General features: G+C 40.4%; 3 protein-coding genes across 6 annotated transcripts in view; 2 read left to right on the forward strand and 1 right to left on the reverse strand.

Annotated features, from left to right (window-relative positions):
- Positions 1–5,531, forward strand: part of cacna2d2a (calcium channel, voltage-dependent, alpha 2/delta subunit 2a) — a 178,077-nt gene extending 172,546 nt beyond the window's left edge. For all 4 annotated transcript variants that reach the window (XM_004548657.4, XM_012918484.4, XM_076884120.1 and 1 more), the window contains 3 exons: positions 111–220; positions 505–587; positions 1,495–5,531. In XM_004548657.4, the coding sequence (XP_004548714.3) occupies positions 111–220; positions 505–587; positions 1,495–1,617 (316 nt within the window). In that variant the 3' untranslated portion in view covers positions 1,618–5,531. The remainder of the gene's footprint in view (positions 1–110; positions 221–504; positions 588–1,494) is intronic.
- A 582-nt stretch (positions 5,532–6,113) lies between these two features.
- abhd14b (abhydrolase domain containing 14B) lies at positions 6,114–11,079 on the reverse strand. Its single transcript, XM_004548666.4, has 4 exons — positions 10,928–11,079; positions 9,906–10,120; positions 8,826–9,067; positions 6,114–7,118 (listed from the first exon to the last, which is right to left on the reverse strand). The coding sequence occupies exons 2-4, from the start codon at positions 10,117–10,119 to the stop codon at positions 6,939–6,941; spliced, it is 636 nt and encodes a 211-aa protein (XP_004548723.3). The 5' UTR covers position 10,120; positions 10,928–11,079; the 3' UTR covers positions 6,114–6,938.
- Positions 11,080–11,264: 185 nt separating this feature from the next.
- Positions 11,265–27,272, forward strand: mst1 (macrophage stimulating 1). Its single transcript, XM_004548665.4, has 18 exons — positions 11,265–11,558; positions 12,265–12,409; positions 14,703–14,818; positions 14,899–15,013; positions 15,814–15,950; positions 16,298–16,418; positions 16,558–16,676; positions 18,003–18,177; positions 18,615–18,745; positions 21,672–21,774; positions 22,115–22,251; positions 22,358–22,390; positions 22,474–22,591; positions 22,679–22,756; positions 24,042–24,188; positions 24,294–24,400; positions 24,667–24,806; positions 25,521–27,272. Exons 1-18 carry the CDS (start codon positions 11,510–11,512, stop codon positions 25,680–25,682), a joined length of 2,133 nt encoding a protein of 710 aa, XP_004548722.2. The 5' UTR covers positions 11,265–11,509; the 3' UTR covers positions 25,683–27,272.
- The last annotated feature ends 162 nt before the right edge of the window (positions 27,273–27,434 follow it).

The raw sequence follows: 27,434 nt of genomic DNA on the forward strand, positions 1-27,434 counted from the left end.
TAAATGAGCCTTATAAGACTGTCTCATGAATCTCGCTCATCCATTAGCAAATGAGTCTGTGATGTAAGTGAGCAGAGGGGGGTTGTTGACAGAGCTGTCTCTCTCTGCAGGCTGATTCATGCCAAGAGGATAAACAACACCAACTTGCTGTTTGTGGTAGCAGAAAAGATGCCATGCAACACCTGCGAGATAGAGAAGCTATCCCAGGAGGAGAAGGAGTGTATCCTTTTTTTTCCCTTCACATTGTACACCAGCTGGCACTGGAGAAGAAACACTCTGTCATCTCTAGATTTTCTCTCCTCATCACCATACCTGTGGAAACGCGAACATTTCACATTCATTTTAAGGCTATTTTTAAGATTGATGGCATGAATTATAGCCAGTCATTTACATGTGTAGGGCTGCATGAGGAATTGGTGCTCAGGCGGATAATGAAAAATTGCACAGAAGAAAGAAAAAGAAATACAAAGGAGTTTCATTTTCCTTAATGGAGTCAATTTTCAGTCAAGGAGGAGGATCCATGTAAAGAACCGCCTGAGGCACGCTATCGAAAAGGACCCTCCACCTGCTTCGACAGTAACATCGCTGTAAGATTTTCAGATAACACAACACATGAATATCCACCTTACTGTGAAGAAAAACAAAAACATTATTTAGCATTGAATCCTGGTGCTTGCTAGTTAAATATACTATGTTTAAAATTTGTCACCAGAGCATAGCTAAAATCCTATCGCTATGTTCAGTTGGCTCCAGCTGGGGTTTTGAGCTTTCTCTGATTTTCTAATGCAGCTGGTAACAGTTGGTTCATTATGTAACACAAAAAAATATCCTATTTTTATTCTGAGATCAAGTATTGACCTGGTAATTATATGCCGTTAGGCCCATTATTTGCTGGATAAAGACCCAGTTTTTGTAGATTTGCCTCTGTACACCACAGCAGTGGATTTCAAAAATCAAACAATCAAGATGCTTTAATTCAAGGGATTTTGTGAAATTTCTTGCATTAAGTGTACTGAGGCAAAACTACCAAAAATTGTGTGTACACTTTTAAAGATTTACATCTCGCTCACGCTCAATTGCAGTTCTTGCTGCCAAAGATGGCACAACCAGTTATTAGGTTTAGGGAGGAATTACTTTTTCACATCAGGCGAGGTAGGTATGGATTTATCCCTTAATAAATGAAATCTTCATTTAATAAAATAGTTTTTATCTAATACTAAAATTTGTTTGATGAACTGTGGCAAATACAAAAACACTTCAACAACACTAAAAACTGAGGAAGGGGGCGATTACATTTTCACAGCACTGTATAGTCAACTAAATGAAAATTACTTTGTTCAGACTCTGTTGGCAATATAGAGCTCGATGCAGATAGAAGGTAAGATAAAAGTGTTACCAGAGAGCGATTATTGAATGTAAGTGTTTATTTGATGGTGGAAGAACTTTCATATAAACTCAGTTTATAACTCAAGCTTCCTTTCTGTGGTTTTGCAGGAGAACACGTCGGACTGCGGGCGAGGTCACTCCTTCCGCCCATCCCTCTACACTTTACTGCTCATTCAGCTGCTTCTGCTTTATCCAGCTGTCAGTCCTCACCTTCTCTCCCTACTACATTAATTTCATTTTCCTGCACTTGTCCTCCTTTTCACCCTCCTCAGCTTCTGTCCCATCCTAAGCCCCCCTCATCCACCTCCTAGCCCCTTCGCCCTCCACCTTGGTATAGTCATAGGTAATTATGGGACTTCCCATCATGGTGAGTTGGAAGCCCTGAGCGCTGCGCTACCCAGCTTGCTTTGGTCTGTGTTGCTTTGTGAAAACAGAGACATTTGCGTCCTCACCTTCATCTGCGAGATGAGCTAGGGTGGTGCTGGACCACTTGGATCATCAGAGGCAATGTCAGAAAAGAGATATCAAGCCACCCAACCACCCCGTCAAGCCTACAACCATCCCACCACCTTCTCCATCCAGACAAGGGAGGGTGAAAAGGACAGGCCGATGTCCTCGTCAAAGACCTCCCACCACAGACTGGAGAACTGAGTTTGCGTGTCCACCTTCACCTCTGTCTGTCAGAGGGACAGCAGGACTCCTCCTCCTTCTCCTTTCCTCCATCTCAGAGTCTCATCGCTCTGTCATTTGCCTCTTGTAAGAGGCTGTGGACCATTCAGCCAGTAATAGCCACCATAGAAGAAAAATAGCAGAAAAATAAAAGAACTGTTAAGTATACAAAATGTCACATATAAACTGCTGAAGTGATGAGTATTCTAAACATACAGTATATTTAGGTTTTAACATGAAAAGGAAGTTAAGTGTAAAAAAGACAAGAATTAGTTTATGCGCTATATCTACTTGCCAAAATGAGATATACTTTCGTGTGGTCTTATTTTTATAGCCAAAACACGAAGATGAAATGGATTTAGATTTAGGATAAAGCTCGAGAGGAAGAGGAGACACTCGGCAGCTGAATGCTGACTCATAATTACAGATTAATGCTTTTAAAAGACATCCACTGGGGATTAATGTAATTACACGATGGTAATCTCATTTTCTTGAAGTATTTTTCCTCATACTTACTATTTGAGGTTAGTGCTATCTGGCTTTTATTGTAAAATATGAATCAGTGTTCGGTTGCTGCAGGAACTTGTTGTGTAGTATTCTCCTTTACGATTAATCGACCACGCTGACCTCGGCTTTGGACTGATGTTTAAAGGGGAAAAAAAAATCTCTGCACCCTCTGATGAAAAAGCTCACCTCTGCCACTCCTCATGAGGCTTCTCCAACAACCTCGACTAACGCTCCTAACCGCGATTTGTATTCGTGCTTTACTTTTGTCACACAGCAAACACTCAAATCTCCCCGCCATAGTAGTTCCAGTTTTTTTGTCCCTTCCTTTCTTCCTCATCTGTGCTTGGGTTGGGGGGGGTGCTAATCATTTTTCTTTTGGTGTGTGCTTGTATTACCTTTGACTGATGCTGTTCAAACTTCAAAACCATTCGCTGCTGGGGGATAGGGGCTTATCAACATTTCCAACAAAAGTGCAGAAGAGGCCACTAAATATGGTGATCATGTGCAGTAAGTAGTGTGGTTGTAATCCATCGCAGTCCGTCATTTGATCATGTGTGAAAAGTCATTTTAGACTCCCATGTTTAGGAGCCGCTCTGTTTCATAGTGCCTTGATGCACTTTGTTTTGGAACGCACCGGCTGTATAAGAGTAGAGCTACTGTATAGTACCTTTATAAAGCAGCCGTCTTTGAGGCTTTGGACACTACAGGAGCCTAAGACTGAATCTGTTGGCTAAAGAAATAGCTTTACACAGAGCCATCGAACTGACTGGCTCGGCTTAATGTATTTTCCCCTCTTGGCTGTTGTTGCTGTACTCCTCCAACGCCACCTGACTGTCATCATATGGAGTTACTATACCGTTCCTTTACAAAGCCATGTATAGAGCTACACTATCAGTATACAGCGACTTAACTGGCCATAGAGCTTTTTTTTTGTGTTGTTTTCTTTTCCTTTCTTTTAGGGCCACCTGACTGCTATAGTTCTGCCTGAATCGTATGTGTTTGTGTGTGGATGTATGCGCGTTAGTTTAAAAACCCTCAAAGGGAATGTCTTTTTAAATGAGTCGTGGAGTGCTCGGGGGATGGCAGTTGTGCCCGTGTAACTGTTTTTCCTCGGCGTGTTGCGACAGACAAAAAACAAATCCAGTGTTGCTGTGGAGAAAAGGGGGGGATTTTATGAAAACAAAAGGAGATCCATGTTGACTGCTTAAATATTAATATACGGGGGCAGAGGAGGCAGAAAGAATGTGTAGTTCATCAGTGTTTTCTGTTTCAAAACCTCGCTAAATGCCTTAGTGTTACACGTATGGAGCTCCGATACCCCTACATAACCCTCTTTCTCACACACAAATCGATCCTGAAGTATTTCCCTCCCCTGGGCTTTTTTTTTTCTTGGTGTTATGCAGTAAATATAGTGAGCTCTGATTTTATATTTTTACGTCTCGGAATGATTAGTTATCGATCGATGCCTGTTTGATTAAATGCTTGAAAGTGGGTGGAAGTTTTTAAAATTAAAAAAAAAAACAAGACAAAGAAAAAAAAGCCTCTGACCTTCGATGTTCACATCCCACCCGAGACTTGCCGTAGTATTGCTCAGGTGGGATGATTCACTCGACATTTTGAAGCTTAACTAGACACTCTGTACAGTCGTAGGTACTATTTGATGTGACAAATGTTGCTGGCACAGTAACTGCAGCTCAGCTCTGGACAAATCAGAGGAAAAACAAAATTCATACTGTTAAAGACAATGAAAATCAGAATGAGCATTTCCAATGTGGCCCGTTACTATCTGATGCTGGATGCAGTTTCACTTTTCTGCCATCTGTTTGTCTCTGTCCTGTGCCACTATTCTGTCTGTATTTCTCTATTTCCACTGTCTGTAAATGAACGCTACACGTGCCTGTGGAAATGTACCCCCTGCAACTTACTCTCCTTTTCCTGACTGTGTGCGCACACAATCTCACTCCCAAACTGAATACACTCTGTGCACCTGCACTCAGACATTATGCACACACACACGCACACACCTATAAGCAACCATGTAATGACACTGACTCATCCCCCGCTGGGAGATGTCAAACACCAGGAAGAAGTAAGCCAAGGACGTCACCTTCCAGGTGTTTTTATTTTATTTTATTTATTTTTTCGTGAGCGGACGGGATGTCAGAGGCAAGCTCAGGGAGTGGGTCTCCACAGAGCATCACGAGCCTGGTAAACAGAAGGTCGTGGGAGAGACATCTAGTGACGTCTGTGTGTGCATCCTGATGGAAAATAGCTTCCGAAGGGACACACATGTCTGATTTCTGTGGTTTGACAAATTTAATTTTGCCAAAAAAAAAAGGGAACATAAATAGATAATTGGACCAGCTTGGGGGACGAGAGGGAGGGGTCAGCTTTAAAACATCACCCTAAAGTAGATTAATGCGGGTTTTCACGAAGCGTCTCCCTTCCCCTCCACCGACCCTCGCTGCGACCCTTTGTGTTGGTGCGTCTATGTGGGAAAGACACGTGTGTATGTGATTCTGTAGTCTGTAGTCTGGTGCTATGTGACCATGTTTGACACGTGTGTGAAAAAAATAACAGCAACAATTTAGAGAGAAAAAAAAAGAGTAAATTCAGTCAAACTTTCAGTGAAGTTTAAAAAAATATAGGAATACAGCACTGTTGATAAGTTTGAGATCTGATGTCAAAATGTTTTCTCTTTTTTTTTTTTGGTTTTTCTTTTCTTCCTCGTACGTGTGTGAGTGTGAATGTTTGTATGTGTGGAAGATTTAGCTCCTTCTTTTCTGGGCACTAGTCCATGTCGTCGCTCCATTCTTTTGTACAGATGAAGCTTAAAAAAAAGAAGAAGAAAACAAAAAAGAAGAGGGCAAAATTTGTAAAATATTGTGTCTGTGACTCCTTGTAAAATATTTTCAAATTGTTTATTACAGAGAATCAGTTATTAAATAATGTTCATATTTTTCACTTCATTTTATTGTGTGGTGTTTTGTTTTTTGGGGGGGGGGTGGAAAAATTCCCCAGTAAAAATTCCAATCTGGCTGGAAAATGTGAACGAGTGCGTAGATTTTTAACTGTTTTTTGTGGGTTTTACAGATTTTCCTATTGATAAAGACAGCACCACATTGCTATTCATACTATTCTAAAGTCATTAAGTAATAGATAAACAATTAAATGACAGAAAAGTTCCCGCTTTTCCACAATCTACCCATCTATCTATAGAAACATCAGCTGGGTAATGAACTAAACTGTAATTTTACATGTTTCTCATGTACTTTCACTGGGCTGACCCACTTGAAGTCGAAGCTGTCTGTGGCCCGTGATGTAAAATCAGTTTGACGTTACCTGCTTTAACTCCTCGGTTAAATAGAAAACACACAGTCTGTTGAGAACCAAGCAAATATATAATAATTATGATGCTTTATTAAAAATATTCACTTCTAACGCTGGGATGAGACGATTAATACAACCCTGGTGTGTATGAGTGCAATGTGTAGGCAGCTAGCATTTGGCAAACGTAACATGGTGCAGAGACATGAAAGTGACCTGCAGCCTGCTCTCTTTGAACTTTATTCTGTTTGTGCCATTTAGACACATCACGAACATTTCCATGTTCATAACATGCTCCCTTCTGATTGCTTCATAATTACAGAGTTTCAGTGTGTGAGGCATAAAGTGTCATTCTGTTATTAAAACTTGGGTTCAGTTATATTGAAAAATGGTCTTTGGCGAATTTAAGGCATCGTTCGTGCTGATTTCAGGCAGTTCTGTAATGATTACTGCAAAGTCAGATAAACTGCATTAGGACAGAAACACTGAGACATAAAAGCGACACATGTTTAACACATTTCTATCTTGCTTCGCAGCCTTGACCAGGTGACCGTTGGAAGACTTGCAGTTTTGTGTGCACTCAAACACTAAAACAACCACGGTCATTTTATATGATGTTAGTGAACTGTAGCTTCAGTCACCTAAATTAAACCAAAATTACTCAAACGAAATATTTTACAACAACGAAACAGGAAACAAAGTTTCCAGAGTGGAAATACTGGACGCTGTTCAGTGATGTGGGTGAACCACGTGTCGTAATCCTACACGCCTGGGTTCAGTAGTCGGCTGCAGACTTGAGCTTTGTGTTTAGTGTACAGATTCAAGACTGACATCAGGTTTTCTCATTTAAGAAACAATATTTCTCAAAAAGCTTCAGGCTTCAACTGCTGTCACCATTAGAAAAGGCCCGATTTGCAGACGTATCAAAACATACAAATCAGGTTAAGCATTGGGAATACGTGAGTTCAATTCTTCACAAGTGATTAATGTGTTTGCCTATGCATGACCGCATTCTTGGCGATCGCGCTGCTAATGCACAGCAAAGAGCTTCACAGCGTGTTAAGGAAGTCTGTAAGAGCTTTGTGCCAAGTGTCTGGGTCGTCCAGGTAACAGGGGTGGCCTGCTCCCTTCATCACCACCACTTTGTGATTGGCCAGATTGCTCAGGTTACGGAGCGACACCTCCCCGAGTTGATGGTCCTGGTCACCGTAAACGATCAGCGATGGGACCTGGACACAAAAATCACAACAATAATGAAAGAAAAAAAAAAGAGCCCTTTGCAGAGTGATTTCCACTGTCCTTTTTCTGGCATTTGAAAATCTGTCTCTCTTTTATTTGTTTTTAAATTCAAACCCATAGCTAAAGGGATTTTGCAGATGTCCTAAATTTCACCTCAAGCTGGAAAAAAAAAAAAAAAAAAAAGAAGGAAATCAAAACAAGTCCTGTGAAAAGCTAAGACTAAAAGATTTTAGGTGTAACAGATTTATGTGTCTAGTAGTCAATAAGAATTATAAAAGTGAGAAAAACTACAGTCTTAGTTTTTCCAGCCTGAGAAGAGACGTTCAGATCTCTCATCTTATTAAAAAAAAAATACAGCAATATGAACAAACTCTATTACAAGTAAAAGGTTATAAAAAGCATTTATTTTTGTACCAGTTTTTTTTTTAACTGGTACAAAACATCGATCAGATTACTTCATCAGAAAACCTGAAGAACTTGTGAATACAACTTAATCGTTTCCCACATATTCACTGCATCATTGCAGAAATACACATGAATGCAGTTACTCCGGCTTAGTTATTTTAGTTGTAACACACTTTGACACTTAATGACAGCATAAATGTTTGTTTTATGCTTTTTTATCATCAGTAAGTTGCATTTATTACTCTATTGTCCATCTTTTGAGTTACTCTGCTGCTCCGATGTCTCTTTGTTTGCTAAGAGATTGCTGAAAGTGGAGATACAAATACAGAGGCCTGTAACAACCTGTCACAAAAGGGACAGAGGAGCAGGTTCTTTGTATCAAGCGCAGAGACCCTTTGGGTTTTTAATGATTTCAGAATCAGAATCAGAAAGGGTTTTATTGCCAAATGTTGAGCAGGTTTACAACATTAGGAAATTGCTGCGGTACTTAGCGCAAACATACTGTCAGAACCAGATTTGCTCTGCTCCCTGGGTTGACCAGCTTCTTTGTAATTTCTTAAGCAGTTATGATGAGTGTTTTCTAATCTCCATCTTATTTCTAAAATAGCAAAATTTCATTTATCTGATTTTTTTTCTTAAAATCTTTAGGATCTTTCTTGTAAAGTAAAACTTGGTCACTTAACATTCCCCGTTAGCTGTTTAACTGTTATTTATAAAACCAACAGTGTGCCTTTTAAAACACTTAATAAAAGATTAAATATGATATCCAAAAGTATTCTCTGCAAAACATCCTTTAAAACTAAAAACACTCATTATACAGAAAAACTGCTCCTGTTCGTGCCAATCTTCTTGCTGCGTTATAATTGCTGAGACTTTAATGTGTGAGCTGAGTCTTTAGAATATTGTTTGGATTAAAATAAAAAAAGAATGTACAACTTCTGCATTTAAACTGTTTATAAAGGAAAGCAAATTTTGTTAAGGTAAGTGCTTGTTCTAAATAAGTAAATTAGACAAATCGCTTTTCAGGCTAATGTGCCTACAATTGATCTCCCATTAAGACAATTCTGAGCTGGATGAAAGCCAGTGGCATCTGTGCAGGTAAAGTCACTGTCTCTTTTAAAAAGAAGAGTTGGAAAATTGGATGATATTCGCAGCTGCTCAAGTTATCCTTTAAAAAAGGAAATGACAGTGCATATACTATACCAAAAAAGAGAAAAAAAAGAAAACTTTTGCAGGAGAGGAACCTACAAAGGAATATCAAGCAGAGGCATATCCTCACACACAGACTCTACCTTTACGCTCTGGTACTGCTCCGCTGTGAATTTGTCCGTACAGATGGGAGCGACAGGGATGTAGGCTCGCACCAGAGCCTGGTGCTCGAGGAGGAAGGGCAGGGAATACATCCCGCTAAGGGATGGGCTGATCACCACCGCCGGGGTTAGATTCAGCTGCTCACACACCTCTTTGAGGAAACCTGCAGGGGCGGGTGTTCCCACTGCCGCTGGGGCTTTGGCCGATTTAGACTGACCAAGTTCTGTGGAGAGAGGGGAGGCACGAGAAAAGAAGAGGAGGAGAGGAGTAAGGTTTGTTGATGGACACTGACTTATTAACGTAATTACTGTCCCCAAGGCAAACATTTTTCTTTTGGGCCCATGCTGCCTCAGTGATCTATATAAATTGTAGAGTGCCTGCCAGATCATCACTAGAGGCTGTCAAAGCATGAGACAAAAATACCAGATTCTAAAAACAAGCAGAACACGGGCTGTAACAATGACTCATGGAAGCAATTCAGTTCACTTCAAATTTGAGCCCCCATGCACATTTGACTTTCCAAACAAAGCCAAAGTCCTGATGCCAACTGCAAATACATATCCATAAATATAATGCAAAAAGTTAAAGTTTCACCTATGAAAATAGGTAAAACGACAGGACACAGCTAGCTTAAAAAAAGCTCTCATAAAAAGTTTAGAATATAAACAACAATAAGAAAGTTAAGAAACAGAGTTTTTGAGACTTTTTGTTGAAAAACTTACATTTTTAAAATAAAAGTTTTAAGCAATAAATTGCAAACAAAAATTAAAACAAGTTATAACTCATATATCCCAGCTTATATTTAATTAATATGTTTGTTTTTCATTTTCAGAAGGGTTAGCATAGGGCCACACAATTAGGTATTACTGTCAATAGTCCCAATTTAATATTTGCGAGCATTCAAAACAGCGAAGAGCCAAAAGTTTGACCCTGAGACTTTTAGGAGCTCTTTATGTGCCGGTGGCAGCCTGTTGCCTTGCTGCGTTTCATTGGTCATGCTGACTTTTCAGTTAAAAGCTGAGTGGCGGAAGGAGATGGTGTTTGTTCCCTGACAAACGCACCTGGCAGGTCGATGGCGACCGCGCGGCAACCCGCTTTGGCCAGCGTCTCCAGAGTGCCGATGCTGAGCCAGTTTTCTGAAGAGAAGCGTATGCCGTGAAGAAGCAGAACCGACACTTTTGCTCCTCCTGTCACAGGTTCGCTTTGTCTGTAAAACAGTGGCGCGTTGCAGCTCTCCACCTGCACTGTACCCTCCGTCATTTTAACAGCTGCCATCCTGAACAACAACAGAAGAAAGAGAAAGCAGTTGTTTCACATGGGTTTCCACTCTGTTATACCTCCCATTTTTCCTTCTCTTTAACAATATTAGTTCCTTCAGGTGGAAAACCCAATCATCTTCTATGCCGCCAGTTTCTGTGAAGCTCTTCTCTTGTCTCTTGACAGAATTAAAGATCACTCCAAGAGAGGACCATATTTCTTTGCAGAGAGAGAAAGTCTTGTGGAGATGCTAAAAAATAAAATTCCCAACCATAATGGGTGTACGCCATAAAAATGCAATTATGTAACTTCATTTGCTTTGTTTTCCTTACAAAGTGCAAGCACAGAAAGATAAACTTCATGTAACTTTATGTAACATTTTTCAGCACAATAATGATCCCAAACACACTGTCAGTCTGGTAAAAGCATATCTGATAACACTATCAGTCATGAATTGGTCAGACTTCAACATTATCGAAGCAGTGTGAGATCATCACGATCGAGAGAGAACAGAACAAAAGCCGACATCCAAAGAAAAGCTTTGAATGTCATTCAAGAAGCCTGGAGAACTATTAATAGACTATTTAAAGAAGTTTGTCCACGATCCCCGTGCTTTCAAAGATCAGCGTGGACTTAATCGGATGTTCCACGGACGCATAATCAGCAGACAGAAGTGTGTGCGCAGCTGCGGGTTAAACAAGTCGGATCAAAGTCCAGATTAGATCATTTTTATTTTACATCGAACTCGCCTATCTAGGTGCTTTATGCTCATCATTCAAAACACACGTGGCGACAGAATAACAACCCCCTCCTTCCCTTTTCTTACCCGACTGTGAATCCCCGATGATTAAAGGTGCAAAACAGAGAAAGTCAGACAGGTTCTTGAACCAGCTGCAACTTAGCTTCAGTTTATCTCCCCCGGAAAACAAGAGAAAGAGAAAAACCTTTGGAAATCGTCCTACTGACGTCTAGCGTTTGTGGCGAGAATTGCGTTCATTGTGGCAGAAAAGAAAATCACAAGTTTTCTTTTTTTTTTCAGGATATTGAGCGTAATCCTGATGCAAATATTTATATATCTGAGGGGCATGAAGAAGGTTCATGAACAAGGACCAATGTGCCACTCCTCATTAATGATTAATACATGTATTGATCGGCTGTGTTTTGGGGATTAGGGCCACTGTTTGAGCAAAGGCGCGACGCTGGCGTGTGGGTGGTCGTGATTTAGACTTTTTGTGTGGATGTTTAACATCGTGCTGAGCTTCTGGGGGTATTTTTCTGCCTGTCAGGTCGAGCTGTTCGTTGTTTGAAGTTGACCACGGCATCAAAATACAGGAGATTTTAGAGCAGAGATCTCGTTTTGACCCCCATAACGTGATTATAATAGTTTTATTTTCCACCGATTCAAACAATGAAACCGTTTCTGCAGTGCATTCTCCTGACCGTCGGAGTGGTCACTGGTAAGTTTGATTAATTTCTTAGTTATTCTGTCTACTTTCATTATTTTTGGTTGTTTAAATCTATTTGGTTAAAGATGATGAGGCCTGACTGCCCAGATAGCAAGGAGACATTGAACAGATGTTGATTTTCCATCGGAACCATCAGAATCGTCAGGATTGAAATGTCAACACAAAACCAATGTTGAAACAACATTGAAATACTGATGAAACCTGACACTGACATTGAAATAACATTGATTCACTGTTGTTCTGTCATCGTTGATTGTTGATCTATTTATAGTTGACAAGGTGACAACAATCACGTTGAAAAACCATCGAGGGGGAAATTAAAGCTGCACTGATGAGCACTTTCAAAACAAATAAACTATTTTAAAAGACAGCTATTTTCATTTTGACAGCACCACTATTAGTATGTGATGGATTTTATCATTTCATTAGTGTATACTGGCAGTATCTGTGTTAACAGGGGCCTGTTTGAGTTACCAGTAGTGTAACTGTTGCTGTTCAAACCTTTTCTGGATATCTGCTGTCTCAAACTAGCAGCAGAGCGTTGGTCCAAAGGTTATATGTGTCCAGGCTCCTGCCCAAATATTCCATGTGGTGCCACTGCTCTCCAGTTAAAACCAGGACTAAACAGATGCAGATACTGCATGGTCCCCACATCAGTCTGTAAGCATTATGTTTGTGGTTTGTTATACATGAACAGGGTACCGCAGTCCTCTGAATGACTTCCAGCGCTCGGAGGGCCGAGAGCTCGTTCCTACCTCCTGGAACTCTGCTCGAGTGCAGATTTTACCAGGCCTGAACCTTGAGGACTGTGCCACACGCTGCTCACAGTCACTGGACTGCAGGTAAACAACACACTTAAACTACTTAAAGATTACAGTTTGCAAAAGGACTTTGCTTATAAATTGGCCAAGAACTTAAAACATATTCTCATAATAGATATGGATGTCATTGTCACTTTGGGAATTTGGAATTGGGCGAAAAACTTTTTTTGATATATTTTGAATTCTCTCTAATTCACACAGGGTCAAAAGTATACACCCCCATTAATAGTTAGTCAATAGAAGGTGCTTCTGATTGAAGTGCAACTTGGCAAATTGCACTTCAATTAGGGGCTTTTTTTGTTTTTTTGCCATCAACAAGCTTCTGGGTGCTGGTTTAGCTCAGTGGGTTAGCAGGCGACCATTTCCCGTATGACCGCAGAGAAGTACACCGAGGTTAGAGGCCCACAGCCCTCTCCTTGCTTTCCTGCCTCTATCCAATAAAGGCTAAAAGGCCAAAAAAATCATCTGTAAAAGAAACAGGCTTCTGGCATAATTCTGGATCAATATTTGACCACTGTTCTTGGCATAAATGCTGGAGTTCATTTAGCTGACTTCTTGGTACGGCCAAGGCTTTTGATTTCCTTAGGGATTATTCAAGTTTTCTGATTAAGCATAGTGCACAAATTTTCAGTAGGGTTAACATCAAGGCTTTGGAAAGTCCATTCCTGAAGCTTAACGGAGCCATTGCCAAACAACTGCACATTCTAAGATCATCAGTTTAAACAATTGCACATAAGTACAAGCTTTTCTGATGTGTCACAATTTTACTAAGGTCCAGAACAATACCTAAACTCTTATCCTTAGATGAAAGGAAATTAATTAGGATGTTCAGAAGCAACCCAGGAACCGCCAAGAACACCTGACTCACCGTTCACAGTTATATCGCCAAGGACTGAAACAGTGTCAACCAAGAAAGAAGCCCCCGTTTCAAAATTGACGCTTTCATGCTGACTGAGATGTGCAGCTTTCCATACAGACGAGCCAAATGCCTTCTCGATTAAAGTTTTATGGTTAGGTGATACAGAAATTTAGCTGTTTGGCTAGTATGACAAAGAGGAGAAGGTGGTGCTAGCATCATCCTCTGGTGCTGTTTTACTGCCAGTACAACTGACACATTGCAAAAAGTGGATGGAATAATGAAAAAGGCAGACTACCACCAAATTCTTCAGCTCAAATTAGCAACTAGATGGTTGAAATTACCAGCAGGACAAACTCACATGAAAAGTTTTGGAAGGATAAAGCAGGCTGACATTAAACTTCTGGAATGTTTTTCCACAACAAAGTCCTGACCTCCTGGACTATAAAAATTTGTGGACTATGCTTAAAAGCCGGATCCATGCCAAGAAACCAACCAACCATTCTGAATGAGCTCTACCAGTTCTACCAAGCAGAGTGGTCAAATATTCAGCCAGAATTGTGCGAGAAACTTGTTGATGGAAACCAAAAGCATCTGGTTGAGGTGCAACTTGCTAAGGGACATTCAACCAAATATTAATGGACTCAGGGCTTTGAGAAAATCTAGAGTCAATTAAAACCTGTGCACCCAATTCTTGTTTTTTAAAGCCATTAAAGATGTATGCTGCACAACCTTTCCACCCTGGAATGAATGTCTAGCCTTGTAGATATTTATTAGTAAAAGGCTAGATGATGTGAGGCTTTCCACCACAGAATGAGCCTTATTCAGTCTGGACTATCAACATTGTCATTGCAGCTTCTTTCCCCATAGTTTTGCCATCTTAAGACTAGAACAGTAGATAATAATGGCGGGCCATTACTATCTACTGATATTAGGTAATCGCCAGCAACATCGACATTTATAAATGCCAATAAATTTAAAAGAAAGAAGAAGAAATGGGAGAAACACTCTTCAAACACATCATGTTGCTGTTTCATAGTTTCTAAATATGAACTTAACTGTCTGCAACACATGTTTGGAGCACCAGAAACACAACAAACAGTGAATTGTGTCCCTGAAAGAAAAAGAAATCAACCGATATATCAGAATAGTCTTAAATGATTAAATATTGGTATTGATATCAATATTAAAATCTGTATCTTTACCAATCGGGGTCTAGTTAAGTTAAGACAGCATTTATTTAATAATGCTGACACAGATATATCGGCAATCAGCTGACATGTTATCCCTGCCAGTATATCAGTCGGGCTTTCATTATACTGTCTGTTAAATGTTAAACGTAATATTCTTAAAAATAACTTTAAAATGTTCACCGATTAATTTAAAAACACTTTGCAGACATCAGGTTTATCCTCTGAAAGTAAAGAGCTTTGACGTGAAAATATTTCTCAACATTAGAGCTTTCAACTATGAGACTCGTCCAGTTGTCACCTGTAAACATCTGCCCTGGGTGGGTGATGGCACCAATGCAGAAGTGAAGAGAAACGTGAACTGTGATCTTTATGAGAAGAAGGGTAAGACTCACATCGGTGATATCACAGAGATCAGTGCTTCCCATCGATACTGTAACCACTGATTGCTTTTTTTTATGCAGTCTATGTAAGGAAGTGCATTGTGGGTAAAGGGGAAGACTATCGAGGCAAAGTGTCCACCACAAGAAGCGGACTCACCTGCCAACAGTGGTGGTCCAAATTTCCTCACGATCACAGGTGAGTTACATCTTCACTGTACTAGAAAAAAAGACATTGTGAAGATAAAGTGCTGCATTTCACTTTCAGTTCAGAGGTGAACAACAGCACAGCTCTATTTATAATTATTTTCCAATTGTGGGAGAGAGATGAAGAGGTGGGAAATTCAAGAAACTTTCCTGAATAACCATGTCTTTCATTTCCCTTAAAGCCAGACTGAAGGCAGAAAGCCAGAGTGCATTACTGCTCGTACCCCTTTCACTGTTGTGGTATCTCTAAATTTCACTGTTTTTAAGCCTTATTTCCACCAGTGTGGGTGCCTGTTTTCTTCAGAAAAACTGATAAGCAAAATATCATAAGCAGTCTTCAGAGCAAAGTAAGGAGCCAGATCTTTTCTCTGTACCTGACGGCGATTAAATCGTGATGAATATCTGAGTAATAGCCATCAGGTGGTCAGCAGTTCTCTAACTACACCACCGTGAAGGAGGTGTACAGGTGTGCCTGATAAAACTGCAAATGATAGCAGATTTACATGTGATAACCAAAACAAATTTATGTCAGATATGTGTGCTCTTCAGCTTGTAAAAATCCATTAATACATCTGTAAGTGTTTAAGATTGAACCCAGTCACTTTCTGTCATAGTTGTCTGAATCCATCCCTCGGGCTTAAGAACAGCTGCAGCGTCTATATTATTCATCCACACTAGAAGTTGACACTCCCAGATTAGGGAGTTGTCACTTCAACTGCATTGTTTGTTTTATTTTAAACGACCAGTTGTACCAAAGTGTTTGACTAACTGAAAAAAAAATTTTTTTCTCAGGTGGACTCCTACAGCTACCAATGGTCTGGAGCTGAACTACTGCAGGAATCCGGATGGGGATCGGATCGGTCCGTGGTGCTACACCACCGACCCGGAGCGACGCTATGAAAGCTGCAACATTCCCCAATGCAAAGATGGTACATCCCATAAATTACCACACATCATCCTGCTTATCTAAACTGCAAATGTGAGATTTGTAAAGCTTTACGTAAGCTTTATTTCCTCCAAATGTCTCGTAATTAGCACTTTAATTTGGTGGAACTGGAAAACTTGTTACTCGTTTTTTGGCTTACCTGCTGATAGCAGTGCACTTACAATAGTTACTGTTTCAAGTTGCCTCATGAATAGCTTCAAGTTTCATTCTTTAAATGTGCTTTAAGAAAATTATTCAGCAATTATAGAAGCTGTTAAAAAGTGCTGTTAAAAAATGTGTGTTTCTCTTTACTTCAAGCAGCTTTCACTTTGTGAGTCATTCTGCTTGCAGAGGTGTGCATCACATGTAATGGAGAGGACTACAGGGGCCAGGTTGACCACACTGTGAATGGCAGAGAGTGTCAGAGATGGGACCAGCAGTACCCTCACCAACACATCTACCAACCTGAAAAGTATGCAATCATTACTACTGTTTTGTTTGCACCTGAGTTAGCATTGTACAACATATTTTGCTGTTGCACCTGAACTATTTAAGTCATTTCTTTTTTCCATTTCCAGGTGATTAAAAACCTGCCTATGTGTATTTTTCAGGTACCCTGATAAGAGTTTAGATGACAACTACTGCCGTAACCCTGATGCCTCTCCGGTGCCTTGGTGTTACACCACTGACCCTGAGGTGGAAAGGGAAAACTGTGACATCAGCCGATGTAGTAAGAGCTTGCATTTATTGGACCTTTACTGGACCAACTCCTATAGTAGAGTCTTTACTTTTACTTTTTCAGAGAGAGGAAAAAGGAAAGGCAAAAAATCTCCATCCTTTCTTTCTTCTCCAAAATTCAGTATCTTTTGGAAATGTTTATAGGCAAAATTGCTGGCTTATATAGCGAGTAAGATAATTACTAGATGTTACTGTAATGTTTTCTCTCACTGTATAAATTTACTGGATTAAACTTGTGGCTTATTTGTTTGTTCTGTTCTTGTCAGTGGGTCCCTCAGGCAAGAAAGAGGAAGCCAAATTGATTCCTGTAGTACTCTGAGACGGTGGGATTAGAGAGTCTCATTAAGTTGCTGTAATTAAATCTAGAAAAATCACCTTTTCTGTGTTTGTACAAATTGCGTTCAGAAATGTGAGACATTTCAGGGCAGACGATGATTCTCTTTAAACGAATCAATTTAAAAAAGTGTTTTTTCATTGATTTAAGGCTGTATAACAGGCTGTGTTTGCCAGATATAGTGGCTTCAGTTGTAGTAGTAATAGTAGTTTTATTACACCCCCCCAGCCTTTTTTTTCTATGCCTTTTTGTACTGCTTTTAATTCCAGTGTATTTTTGTAGGTCTTTGTAACTCTTGCCTATGAAAGGCACTTTAAAATGTTGCTTACTTTTAACAATAGCTAAGAGTTTTATTGGGTTTTTTTTGTTTGTTTGTTTGTTTTTTAAATTACATTCATGACATACAGGCCCATACTTTAAAAAATAATTGTAATTCTAAAGCAGGTAGATGATGGCCACGTGTGTTTTTTTTATACACTCAAGGACTAAGAGAGAACGTGAACAACCAGCAAAACAAATCAAATAAACAGGGCATTAGTGTTCTCCCAAAAATTTCAACAGAAGTTGTGTAACCTGGGGATTTCCAATGAGAATCATTGACACAAGAGAAGATCACGATAAAACAGTGCCATCCTGTGGTGTGATTAGTATTATGTAACATGTTATTATCCTTCACACGTGGAAACCACGGCTTTTTCCTGAGCTTCTTGTGTTTTCACCGTCACTTTCACATCTTAATTTTCTCATGATTTTTATCCTGTTTCGTTAGGTAATTATTCTCCTCTTTTATATCTGTGTTTATTTGATCCTCCGCGTAGTTTCTCTCTGCCGCTGTAAATCAGCATCATTTGGTCCTTAAAGGTGATTCATTAAAAAATGAGGTCACGTTGTTCTTTTATCTCATGAGACTATTCCAACAAACTTTCGTTTTCTCCTGCATTTTGTTGATGTTTATGTCATCTTTAACCTGTTCCTTCTCTCCAGCTGAAGTTCACGTAGAGAAGCGCCAGCGCTCCAGCTTCACCACCAAGTGTTTCCGTGGGCGCGGGGAGGATTACCGCGGGAGAGTCAACGAGACCACGTCAGGCATCCCCTGCCAGCGGTGGGATGCCCAGCAACCCCATGAGCACCCCTTCTACCCAAACATATATGAGTGCAAGTAAGCGTTGATCGCTGTTAAGGTTAACCTTTTCATTTAGTCTTTTTTTTTTTTTGTCACAACTTGTTAGTTTGATAGTGCTCTCGCTGCATTGCACATGAATATTAATGTCAAAACGTCATTGCAGTGAGATTTCTTGCATCTTATTTCTCTGCTGACAGTTGGCAGTAGATGATGGATAGTCAGTAATTCTCCATTAAAAGCAGATCGCTCTCAGAGTGGCAGCATGCATGTGAAATGAATATTAAACTTCTTTGTGATGCTGTGATCGCTCATCATGCCAGAAGTGATTAGCAGCATTTCATTCACTCAAGGGTGGGGGGACAAGAACTTAGTTATTTCAGCGTGATCTCTGTGTCTCTACACTAACCCGGCACAGTGTCAGTGACCAATAATTTAATGCATCAATGATGAGCTGAATCTTACATTTCATCCAGGGGTTTGGAGGAGAACTACTGTCGTAACCCAGATGGGTCGGAGGCTCCCTGGTGCTTCACATCTGTCCCAGCGATGAGGACTGCTCTCTGCTTGCAAATTAAACGCTGTGCAGACGACATAGAAGCTGAGGGTATTAGCCTTCTTCTCCATTTTAATATGAATCCAGCGAACAGGCTCCTGTTGGCATTAATGAATAAAGATGACCTTACGATGCATCGACTGTATGAATATTCATATGAGGACGTGCAGGGCTGTAATATCAATGTGATGAAGACCCCTCCAGCGAGAGCCCCAAATCCCTGGAATATCTGACGAGTCGCCAGAAATTGTTTCTTTTTTTCTTTTTCTCTGTTTGAACATTTAACTATAGATGAGGACAGAATTATTAGCCCTCCTATGCAAATATACTTTAAAAAAAAAAAAAAACAGCAAAGAGACAATTTTGGATGCTTACATTATTTTACTCTGAAACAAAACAACGAAATTATTTCTCAAAAAGCCAAAACTACTAGGGGCAGGATTATTATTCACTTTGGTCTTCAGTTCTCTCTCCACAGACCTTCAGTGGGATTAAAGTCAGGACTTTGTGCAGGCCACTCAGTGAAGTTCACTTTGGTCTTCTCGAAAAACGACGTTTGTTTTAAGTTGTTGTCATCTTGGAAGACAAAGCGAAGTCTTCACCAGAAGTGACATTATTACTTGATCTGCCACACGGGGTCCATTCCTGTGCAGGCTTCTAGTAATTGTCTTCTTTTAAACAACAATTCCTAACTTGGCTAAGTCATTTACTAGTGTCTTGGTAGTTGTTCTTACAGTGGGGCAGAAAAGTATTTAGTCAGCCACCGATTGTGCAAGTTCCCCCACTTAAAATGATGACAGAAGTCAGTAATTTGCACCAGAGGTACACTTCAACTGTGAGAGACAGAATGTGAAAAAAAAATCCATGAATTCACATGGTAGGATTTGTAAAGAATTTATTCGTAAATCAGGGTGGAAAATAAGTATTTGGTCACCTCAAACAAGGAAAATCTCTGGCTCTCACAGACCTGTAACGTCTTCTGTAAGAAGCTTTTCTGTCCCCCACTCGTTACCTGTATGAATGGCACCTGTTTGAACCCATCATCTGTATAAAAGACACCTGTCCACAGCCTCAAACAGTCAGACTCCAAACTCCGCCATGGCCAAGACCAAAGAGCTTTCGAAGGACACCAGGAAAAGTATTGTAGACCTGCACCAGACTGGGAAGAGTGAATCTACAATAGGCAAGCAGCTTGGTGTGAAAAAATCAACTGTGGGAGCAATCATCAGAAAATGGAAGACATACAAGACCACTGATAATCTCCCTCGATCTGGGGCTCCACTCAAGATCTCATCCCGTGGGGTCAAAATGATCATGAGAACGGTGAGCAAAGATCCCAGAACCACACGGGGGGACCTGGTGAATGACCTGCAGAGAGCTGGGACCAAAGTAACAAAGGTCACCATCAGTAACACACTACAACGGCAGGGAATCAAATCCCGCAGTGCCAGACGTGTTCCGCTGCTGAAGCCAGTGCATGTCCAGGCCCGTCTGAAGTTTGCCAGAGAGCACATGGATGATACAGCAGAGGATTGGGAGAATGTCGTGTGGTCAGATGAAACCAAAGTAGAACTTTTTGGTATAAACTCAACTCGTCGTGTTTGGAGGACGAAGAATACTGAGTTGCATCCCAAGAACACCATACCTACTGTGAAGCATGGGGGTGGAAACATCATGCTATGGGGCTGTTTTTCTGCCAAGGGGACAGGACGACTGATCCGTGTTAAGGACAGAATGAATGGGGCCATGTATCGTGAGATTTTGAGCCAAAACCTCCTTCCATCAGTGAGAACTTTGAAGATGAAACGAGGCTGGGTCTTCCAACATGACAATGATCCAAAACACACCGCCCGGGCAACAAAGGAGTGGCTCCGTAAGAAGCATTTGAAAGTCCTGGAGTGGCCTAGCCAGTCTCCAGACCTCAACCCCATAGAAAATCTGTGGCGGGAGTTGAAAGTCCGTGTTGCTCGGCGACAGCCCCAAAACATCACTGCTCTCGAGAAGATCTGCATGGAGGAATGGGCCAAAATACCAGCTACTGTGTGTGCAAACCTGGTAAAGACCTATAGTAAACGTTTGACCTCTGTTATTGCCAACAACGGTTATGTTACAAAGTATTGAGTTGTATTTTTGTTATTGACCAAATACTTATTTTCCACCCTGATTTACGAATAAATTCTTTACAAATCCTAACATGTGGATTCATGGATTTTTTTTTCACATTCTGTCTCTCACAGTTGAAGTGTACCTCTGGTGCAAATTACTGACCTCTGTCATCATTTTAAGTGGGGGAACTTGCACAATCGGTGGCTGACTAAATACTTTTTTGCCCCACTGTAAATCTTTAGAGACATCTCTCACGAGTCTTTAAAATCTTTTCTCCCTCTGCCAGGCTTGTTCTGTGCGGCTCTTTGAATTTCCTGATGATACTTCTCACTCTAATTCTCGACACTTAGAAAGATTGTGAATCCATTTCGTTTTAACTTTGATTTTGGCACAATGCTTTCTCAAGTGGCAGCTCACTTATGGGTAAATTGGAAGAGGTTTACCTCAGGTTTAACTTTAAAAAGCTCAAAGCTTGTAATATAAAAGTTAAATCACACCATTGCACAGCAGCGGTTTGTGCTATGGCTCAACAAAAAGGTCAGTTTTCAGGGGCTCATAATATGTCATTCATTTTTTTCCCTTTAATAATTTAATTACCGTGTGCTAAAAGAAATGATTTATGCATTGTAAATAAAACTACCATGTTGAAAAATTCTTTCTCTGTTAAACAATTAAATAATTTCTCTGCATACCATTATTATAAGGCAGAAATAAGAAACTTTGTAATGCCCAGACTTCACCTCAAATGTAGCGTTGATTCTAAATGAAGACAAAGTGCAGTGTTGTTCTGTCCCATTATGCTCATTTGACAGTCTGCCATACTTAGTAATGGCCGTTGCAATGATGATGAAGTCTTTCGTCTTCTTTCCAGACTGTTACCATGAAAACGGAAGAAACTACAGAGGCACTGTGCGTAAAACTCGTAAGGGCATAACCTGCCAGAAATGGAACGTTAACACGCCTCACAGGACAAAGTAAGATAAACATTTAAGCTATTAAACAGCAGAGGATTTATTTTATGCACATGTATGACTATGACCACTAATTGGCTTTATATTGAAAGTGTATCTGCACTTCATACTAACATCGAGTGGATTTTGTTTTCTGTTCGAACCGATGAATACATTAGAAAATGTACTATTAAAAAATAGGCTCTATACTTTATATTTTATTAAGGTGGTCTGTAACATAATAGCTGGTAAAAGTGTCTTGAGCAAGAAAAAAAGAATAATATTGTTACAAACAGAAGGACTGTCGTGTTTTCAGCATTTTTAGCATGCCTATATATTTTAAGAGATCTGTGTGATCTTCCAGGATAAACCCAAGAACGCATCCAGATGCCAATCTGACAGAAAACTATTGTCGCAACCCAGATGGTGACCATCACGGACCCTGGTGCTACACCACAGACCACAAAACAGAGTTTGACTACTGTGCCATCAAACAGTGCGGTACAGATCTTTTCTACCTGTCTCTTGTAGCACTTTATTGGGCTGTGTGGTGATGGTTCATCCAGAGTTTGAGTTTAACATTCAGTCTGTTGGTGTTTTTACACAGCTGGGGAGAAAGTGTCTATCACTGAACCAGTAGGTTAGTTGAGCAGGCTTTCTAATATATTTCAAACATCTGCAAAATATGTTTTACAGTATTGAGTCGCCTTTTTGTGATCACAGAAAACGTGGAGTTTAGTGAGTGTGGAAAGAGAGAAGACCGGGCCCATTCGAGTCCCATAATGCGTATAGTGAATGGGATTCCTGGGAACTCACCTTGGACGGTGAGCCTGAGAGACAGGTGAGTCTGACAGCTGATGGTGTTTAACAGTTATAGTAAAAGGCTTTCTGCTATGTTGGATGTAACCTCTGACCTGTGTGTGTGCAGAAAAGGAAACCACTTCTGTGGAGGATCCCTGGTTAATGCTAGATGGGTGATCAGCACCAAACAGTGTTTCTCCTCCTGGTAAGTCTGGTTCTTTTAAAAGTGCTCTCTGATTTCACACATCTAAAGTTTTTGGCATTTTTGCAAATGTTTATTCTTAATAAGCGTTAGATGAGAAAACTGATTCCAGTTGTATGTCCAGTCACAAATAAAAACAACTCCACGTTAGCATTTCAGCGTGCAGCTTGTCTGTACTGGTTTAAACCAGATGCAGAGGTTTTCTTACTTGTGTAAAATACCACAGAGAGTACAACAATAGCAAAAGACCAGAGATTATTTCGGTGTTTGTGTGTTTAAAGTAGCACGAGAGCATGAAGAAGACTGGGATCATTGCAAAACATTCATGCAAAGATATTAGAGCAGTAAAGAGAGGCAGCGTTCACCTGTTCAACTGCTCTTGACACAAATATTCAATCAGCCAATTGCATGGCAGTAATTTAATACATTTACACATGGACAAGGTCCAGATGACGTCGTTGATAGAAAGACAACGGTAACTCAAATAATCACTTGTTACAACAACCAAGGTATGCAGCAGACACACAGCAGCCTGTCGACAGCAGACCACACCGGGTGCCACTCCTGTGAGCTAAGAACAGGAAACTGAGGCTACAATTGATACGGGCTCCCCCTAACCGGACAACAGAAGATTGGAAAAATGTTGCCTGGTCTGCTGAGTCTCAATTTCTGCAGTGACACTCAGATAGTAGGGTCAGAATTTGGAGTAAACAACATGAAAGCTTGAATCCATCCTGCTTTGTATCAACGGTTCAGGCTGGTAGTGGTATGTAATGGCACACTCTGGGCCTCTTAATACCAACTGAACATTATTTACGCACCACAGCTTACCCGAATGTTGTTGCTGACGATGTCCATCTTCTGATCAAACTGGTTTCTTGAACATGACTGTGAGTTCAGACTACTCGAATGCCCTCCACAGTCGCCAGAACTTAATCCAATAGAATCTGAATGTGGTGAAGGCAGAACGGGTCCTAACACAGTTTTAGGAACCTAATTACTACCTAATAAAGTGGTTGGTGAGTGCATGTAAAAGTGTGAAATTTAAATTAAATCTCTAATAGGTCTGACTTACTGTTAGACTTTGGATATTTCTAAGACATGTCTAAATTTCTCAGTTTCTCAGTTTACAAAGCTTCAGATTTACCATCCAGATATGATAGAGAGAAAAAGCCGTTCATTTAAATCTCATCAGGAAAGTAAATAAGTAAATAATTTCCAAACTTTCAAAACTCAAAAATGCTTTAATATATATTGATAGTGCTTAATCATCTGAATGTGTGCATAGCTACGTTGACCTGCCTGGATATTCAGCCAAGATGGGAACTCTGTTTCGTGATCCTCAAGAAGGAGAACCCGGTGTGCAAACCATCCCTCTCACTAAGATTGTTTGCGGACCTTCTGAGTCTCAACTGGTCATGCTACAACTGGAATAGTGTGTACTGTCAAGTCCCACCAGCACACACACACATGCATGCATATGTACACAGACATATACCTAAAAGTCCTCCTGACTCTTTTTCCTCCTCCCTTTCTGTAGCCCGGCCGAGTTTAATGCGCGTGTCTCTCAGATTTGCCTCCCTCCTGAGCGCTACATTGTAAGCGAGGGGACGAGGTGTGAAATTGCAGGATGGGGCGAGACAAGAGGCAAGTATAATCCTTCGGAAGTGCCGACTTCATGCAGTACCCTTCTACTTTGAATAATTAATAAAAGGAGTCTTCCTTAGAACGAGCATCTTGTTTCTGCCCTTGAAGTAATGTTTCTTCTAAATGAGGGCTATCCAGGCTACTGAGCAACAGATGGCACTGCTATTTTCAAAATCTTTCAACAGCTGTCCAACTTCCTTTTCGTTTCACTGTGCCTCTAAATACATTAGCTGCTAACTAATTCCTTCTTCTTAATCTTTTTCAAGGGACTGGTAATGAGGCTGTCCTCAATGTGGCCCACATGTCTGTTATTAGTAACAAGGAGTGCAACAAATACTTCAGAGGTCGTGTTCGTGAAAATGAGATGTGCACAAACGCCTTCCAAGCTGGAGTAGGCGCGTGCGAGGTACGTATCTGCGTAAAAGTGGTGGACCATTTCAAAACTTTGCCGCTGTGATGTTACAGGAGAAATGCAAGGTCCCCTGCTTGAAGTGGTTTCTTAACCAAGTCATAACAGAAACACAGCACTGACCATCTTTGGTATTAATAGCTGTAAAAATTAATAGAATAGTTTGATGTTTAAAAATGGGAAAGTACGTGCTTAAACTGTGAGTTTAAGAGACACTGTTTAAATGTTCTCTTAAGCTGTGAGTTTATAAGGTCCTGGTAGGTGGATTTCATTACCTTTGGGCAGAGCCGATCCAGCTGGTTCCACCAGCTGTTTCCGCCGCTGTTTGTGTTAAGCTAAACTAACCAACTGCTTGTCTAGCTTTGTGTTAAAAGTGCAGATACTTGAAACCCCCTGCAAGAAAGTGAACACAAGTATCTTCCCAAAGTGTCAAACTATGTTCCTTAAGTGCCACAAAATAACGGCGTAACGTGTTAGGACTTAACGCTTCAAATACTGATGGTTGGGAAAACTGTTTGATAATGAAAGTTACTTTAAGCAAAGCGCATACAGTTATTTATATGTTCCTATAAATCAAACACAGTCACCAGTTGGATAATGGAAGTGAACTGGACAAGATGTGACTGCAAGATGTTTCTAACTTCAGCAGTGACAGTCAGTCATAACAGAGACAAATAATGACCCCGGAGTGTTGTTCCTGTGTGTCTGCAGCGAGACTATGGCGGACCTCTGGCGTGTCAGAACACGGACTGTTGGGTACTCGAGGGGGTGATCATCCCCATGAGGCGCTGTGGACACCCGGGGCAGCCCAACATCTTTATCCGCGTGTCTATGTACGTGGACTGGATAAAGAAAGTCATGGAGATGGCTTAGAAAGAGAGAGTGCCGTTAAACACAGAACTGATTATTCTGAGTGTTATCAAAACTTGCGAGACCTTTTCATGCGCTGAACATGTACACGTTTCCTCTTCTCAGATGCCTCTTTGTCTATAAAATCTATCCCTAACACAAATCCAGATTTATAATTAGAATGTGTTATATGACTTGTATTACTATTACATTACTATATTATGAAAAACATGTTTTGTAGTAATGCATCTTTCGGGATTTCTTCTGTTATGTCTGCATTACATCTGCATGATTTAATGAATCCTTTCAGTCGCAATAACTAACATTAGGTGGATCAGAATCCATTTTTTTTCGTTTTTTTTTTTTTTGTTGCTGCTGGCAGCCAGAAACCAACAGATATGCCAAAATGATAAGAACTCAATAATCACGCACGCTGACATGCAAAATAAAAAGCCATGCGGAAAAGGTTCATCATAAAAATGTGAGCTGCTTTTCAGTTTTACTTCGATGAGATTTTTCATTTTTATTACCACTACTTTTCCAGTCTTTATTCGCCTTTACCCTGATAAATGTTTATCTGCTCACAACTACTTTTTCTTTCTTTTTTTTAAAACCTTTTTTTGTAATGTTTATGCATCGCAAACAGGCATTAAAGGGCTTCTAATTTTGCCCGTTTTTGCACCAACTTCTAAAAAGATTTAAAAGCTTTCAAATGAATCAAATCAAATATAGCCCCCGAAGAGTCAGAGGAAAATATCGTCCCTAATTAACTTCCAGTTAGAGCAGGGGTGCAGAGGTTTACGGCACAGTTTCGGAGTTCCTAACATCCCCTGGAAATGCACCCTTTATTGCAAAACTGTACGCCTCCCCTGCTCTCCCTGGCAATGAATGGAACTCCGAAATACCTTCTTTGCCCCCAGCCTCTAAAGAAATCCCTCCTCTGCCTGTCTTTTGATGCCTGCCCCCACCTCTAAAGACATGCCTTTGTGCCTTATGCAGAACTGTATGCGCTGCACATTCTTTCTAGTTCTATAGGAGGATTTTTGTAACGCGGTCCTGATGAGCCCACGGAATTCAGCTTAAATAAACCTCAAGATCAGAGTCCAACCGAATCTCAGACACACCACACGCCGCGGAAGGCCAGTGAACTCTCTCATACATTGACACACACACACACGCATAAGTTCTCTCTCGCGACCCCCCCCCTCCTCCCCACCACCACCACTACCACCTCCTCCCCCTACCTCTACCTTCTCCCCCATTCTATCTTTCTGTGTCTTTCTCAGTAAAACGTAAACTTTTTTTTTTTATCTCAGATAATCCCAAGATTTATGTTTATATTTGTTTGCAGAAATAGAACCCGATAAGAGAAAAGCTTAGACCGCGTTCCTGTCTAACTGATGATGGCCAGTTATGCTCCTGTTCTATAGAGTGTTTGGAAACAGCAGACTGGCGGTTGTGATTTCAGAGTCATCCTGTTCACTTTCATTTAGTAATATTTATAGTAGATGACTAATGAAAATTTGTATATGACTACCAGTTCTAAGTAACTGTTGACAAAAGCTGCTGGGAAACCCGACTGAAATCTGTAATAAATGCTGCCATAAAAAAACATGCAGATGTTTTCTTCTTTATTTTGCTTTTGTGCATTTTATGGTAATAACCTGAGACATATAGGCTACGTTTGGTTGAATTATTATTATTTATTTTTATCTGGTTTTGCAAGATGTTCAGTTTAAGAATGTATTAATTACATGATGAAAGTGACACTGCAAA

Source organism: Maylandia zebra, linkage group LG5 (genome assembly GCF_041146795.1).
Source record: "Maylandia zebra isolate NMK-2024a linkage group LG5, Mzebra_GT3a, whole genome shotgun sequence".
NCBI classification, from domain to species: Eukaryota; Metazoa; Chordata; class Actinopteri; order Cichliformes; family Cichlidae; genus Maylandia; species Maylandia zebra.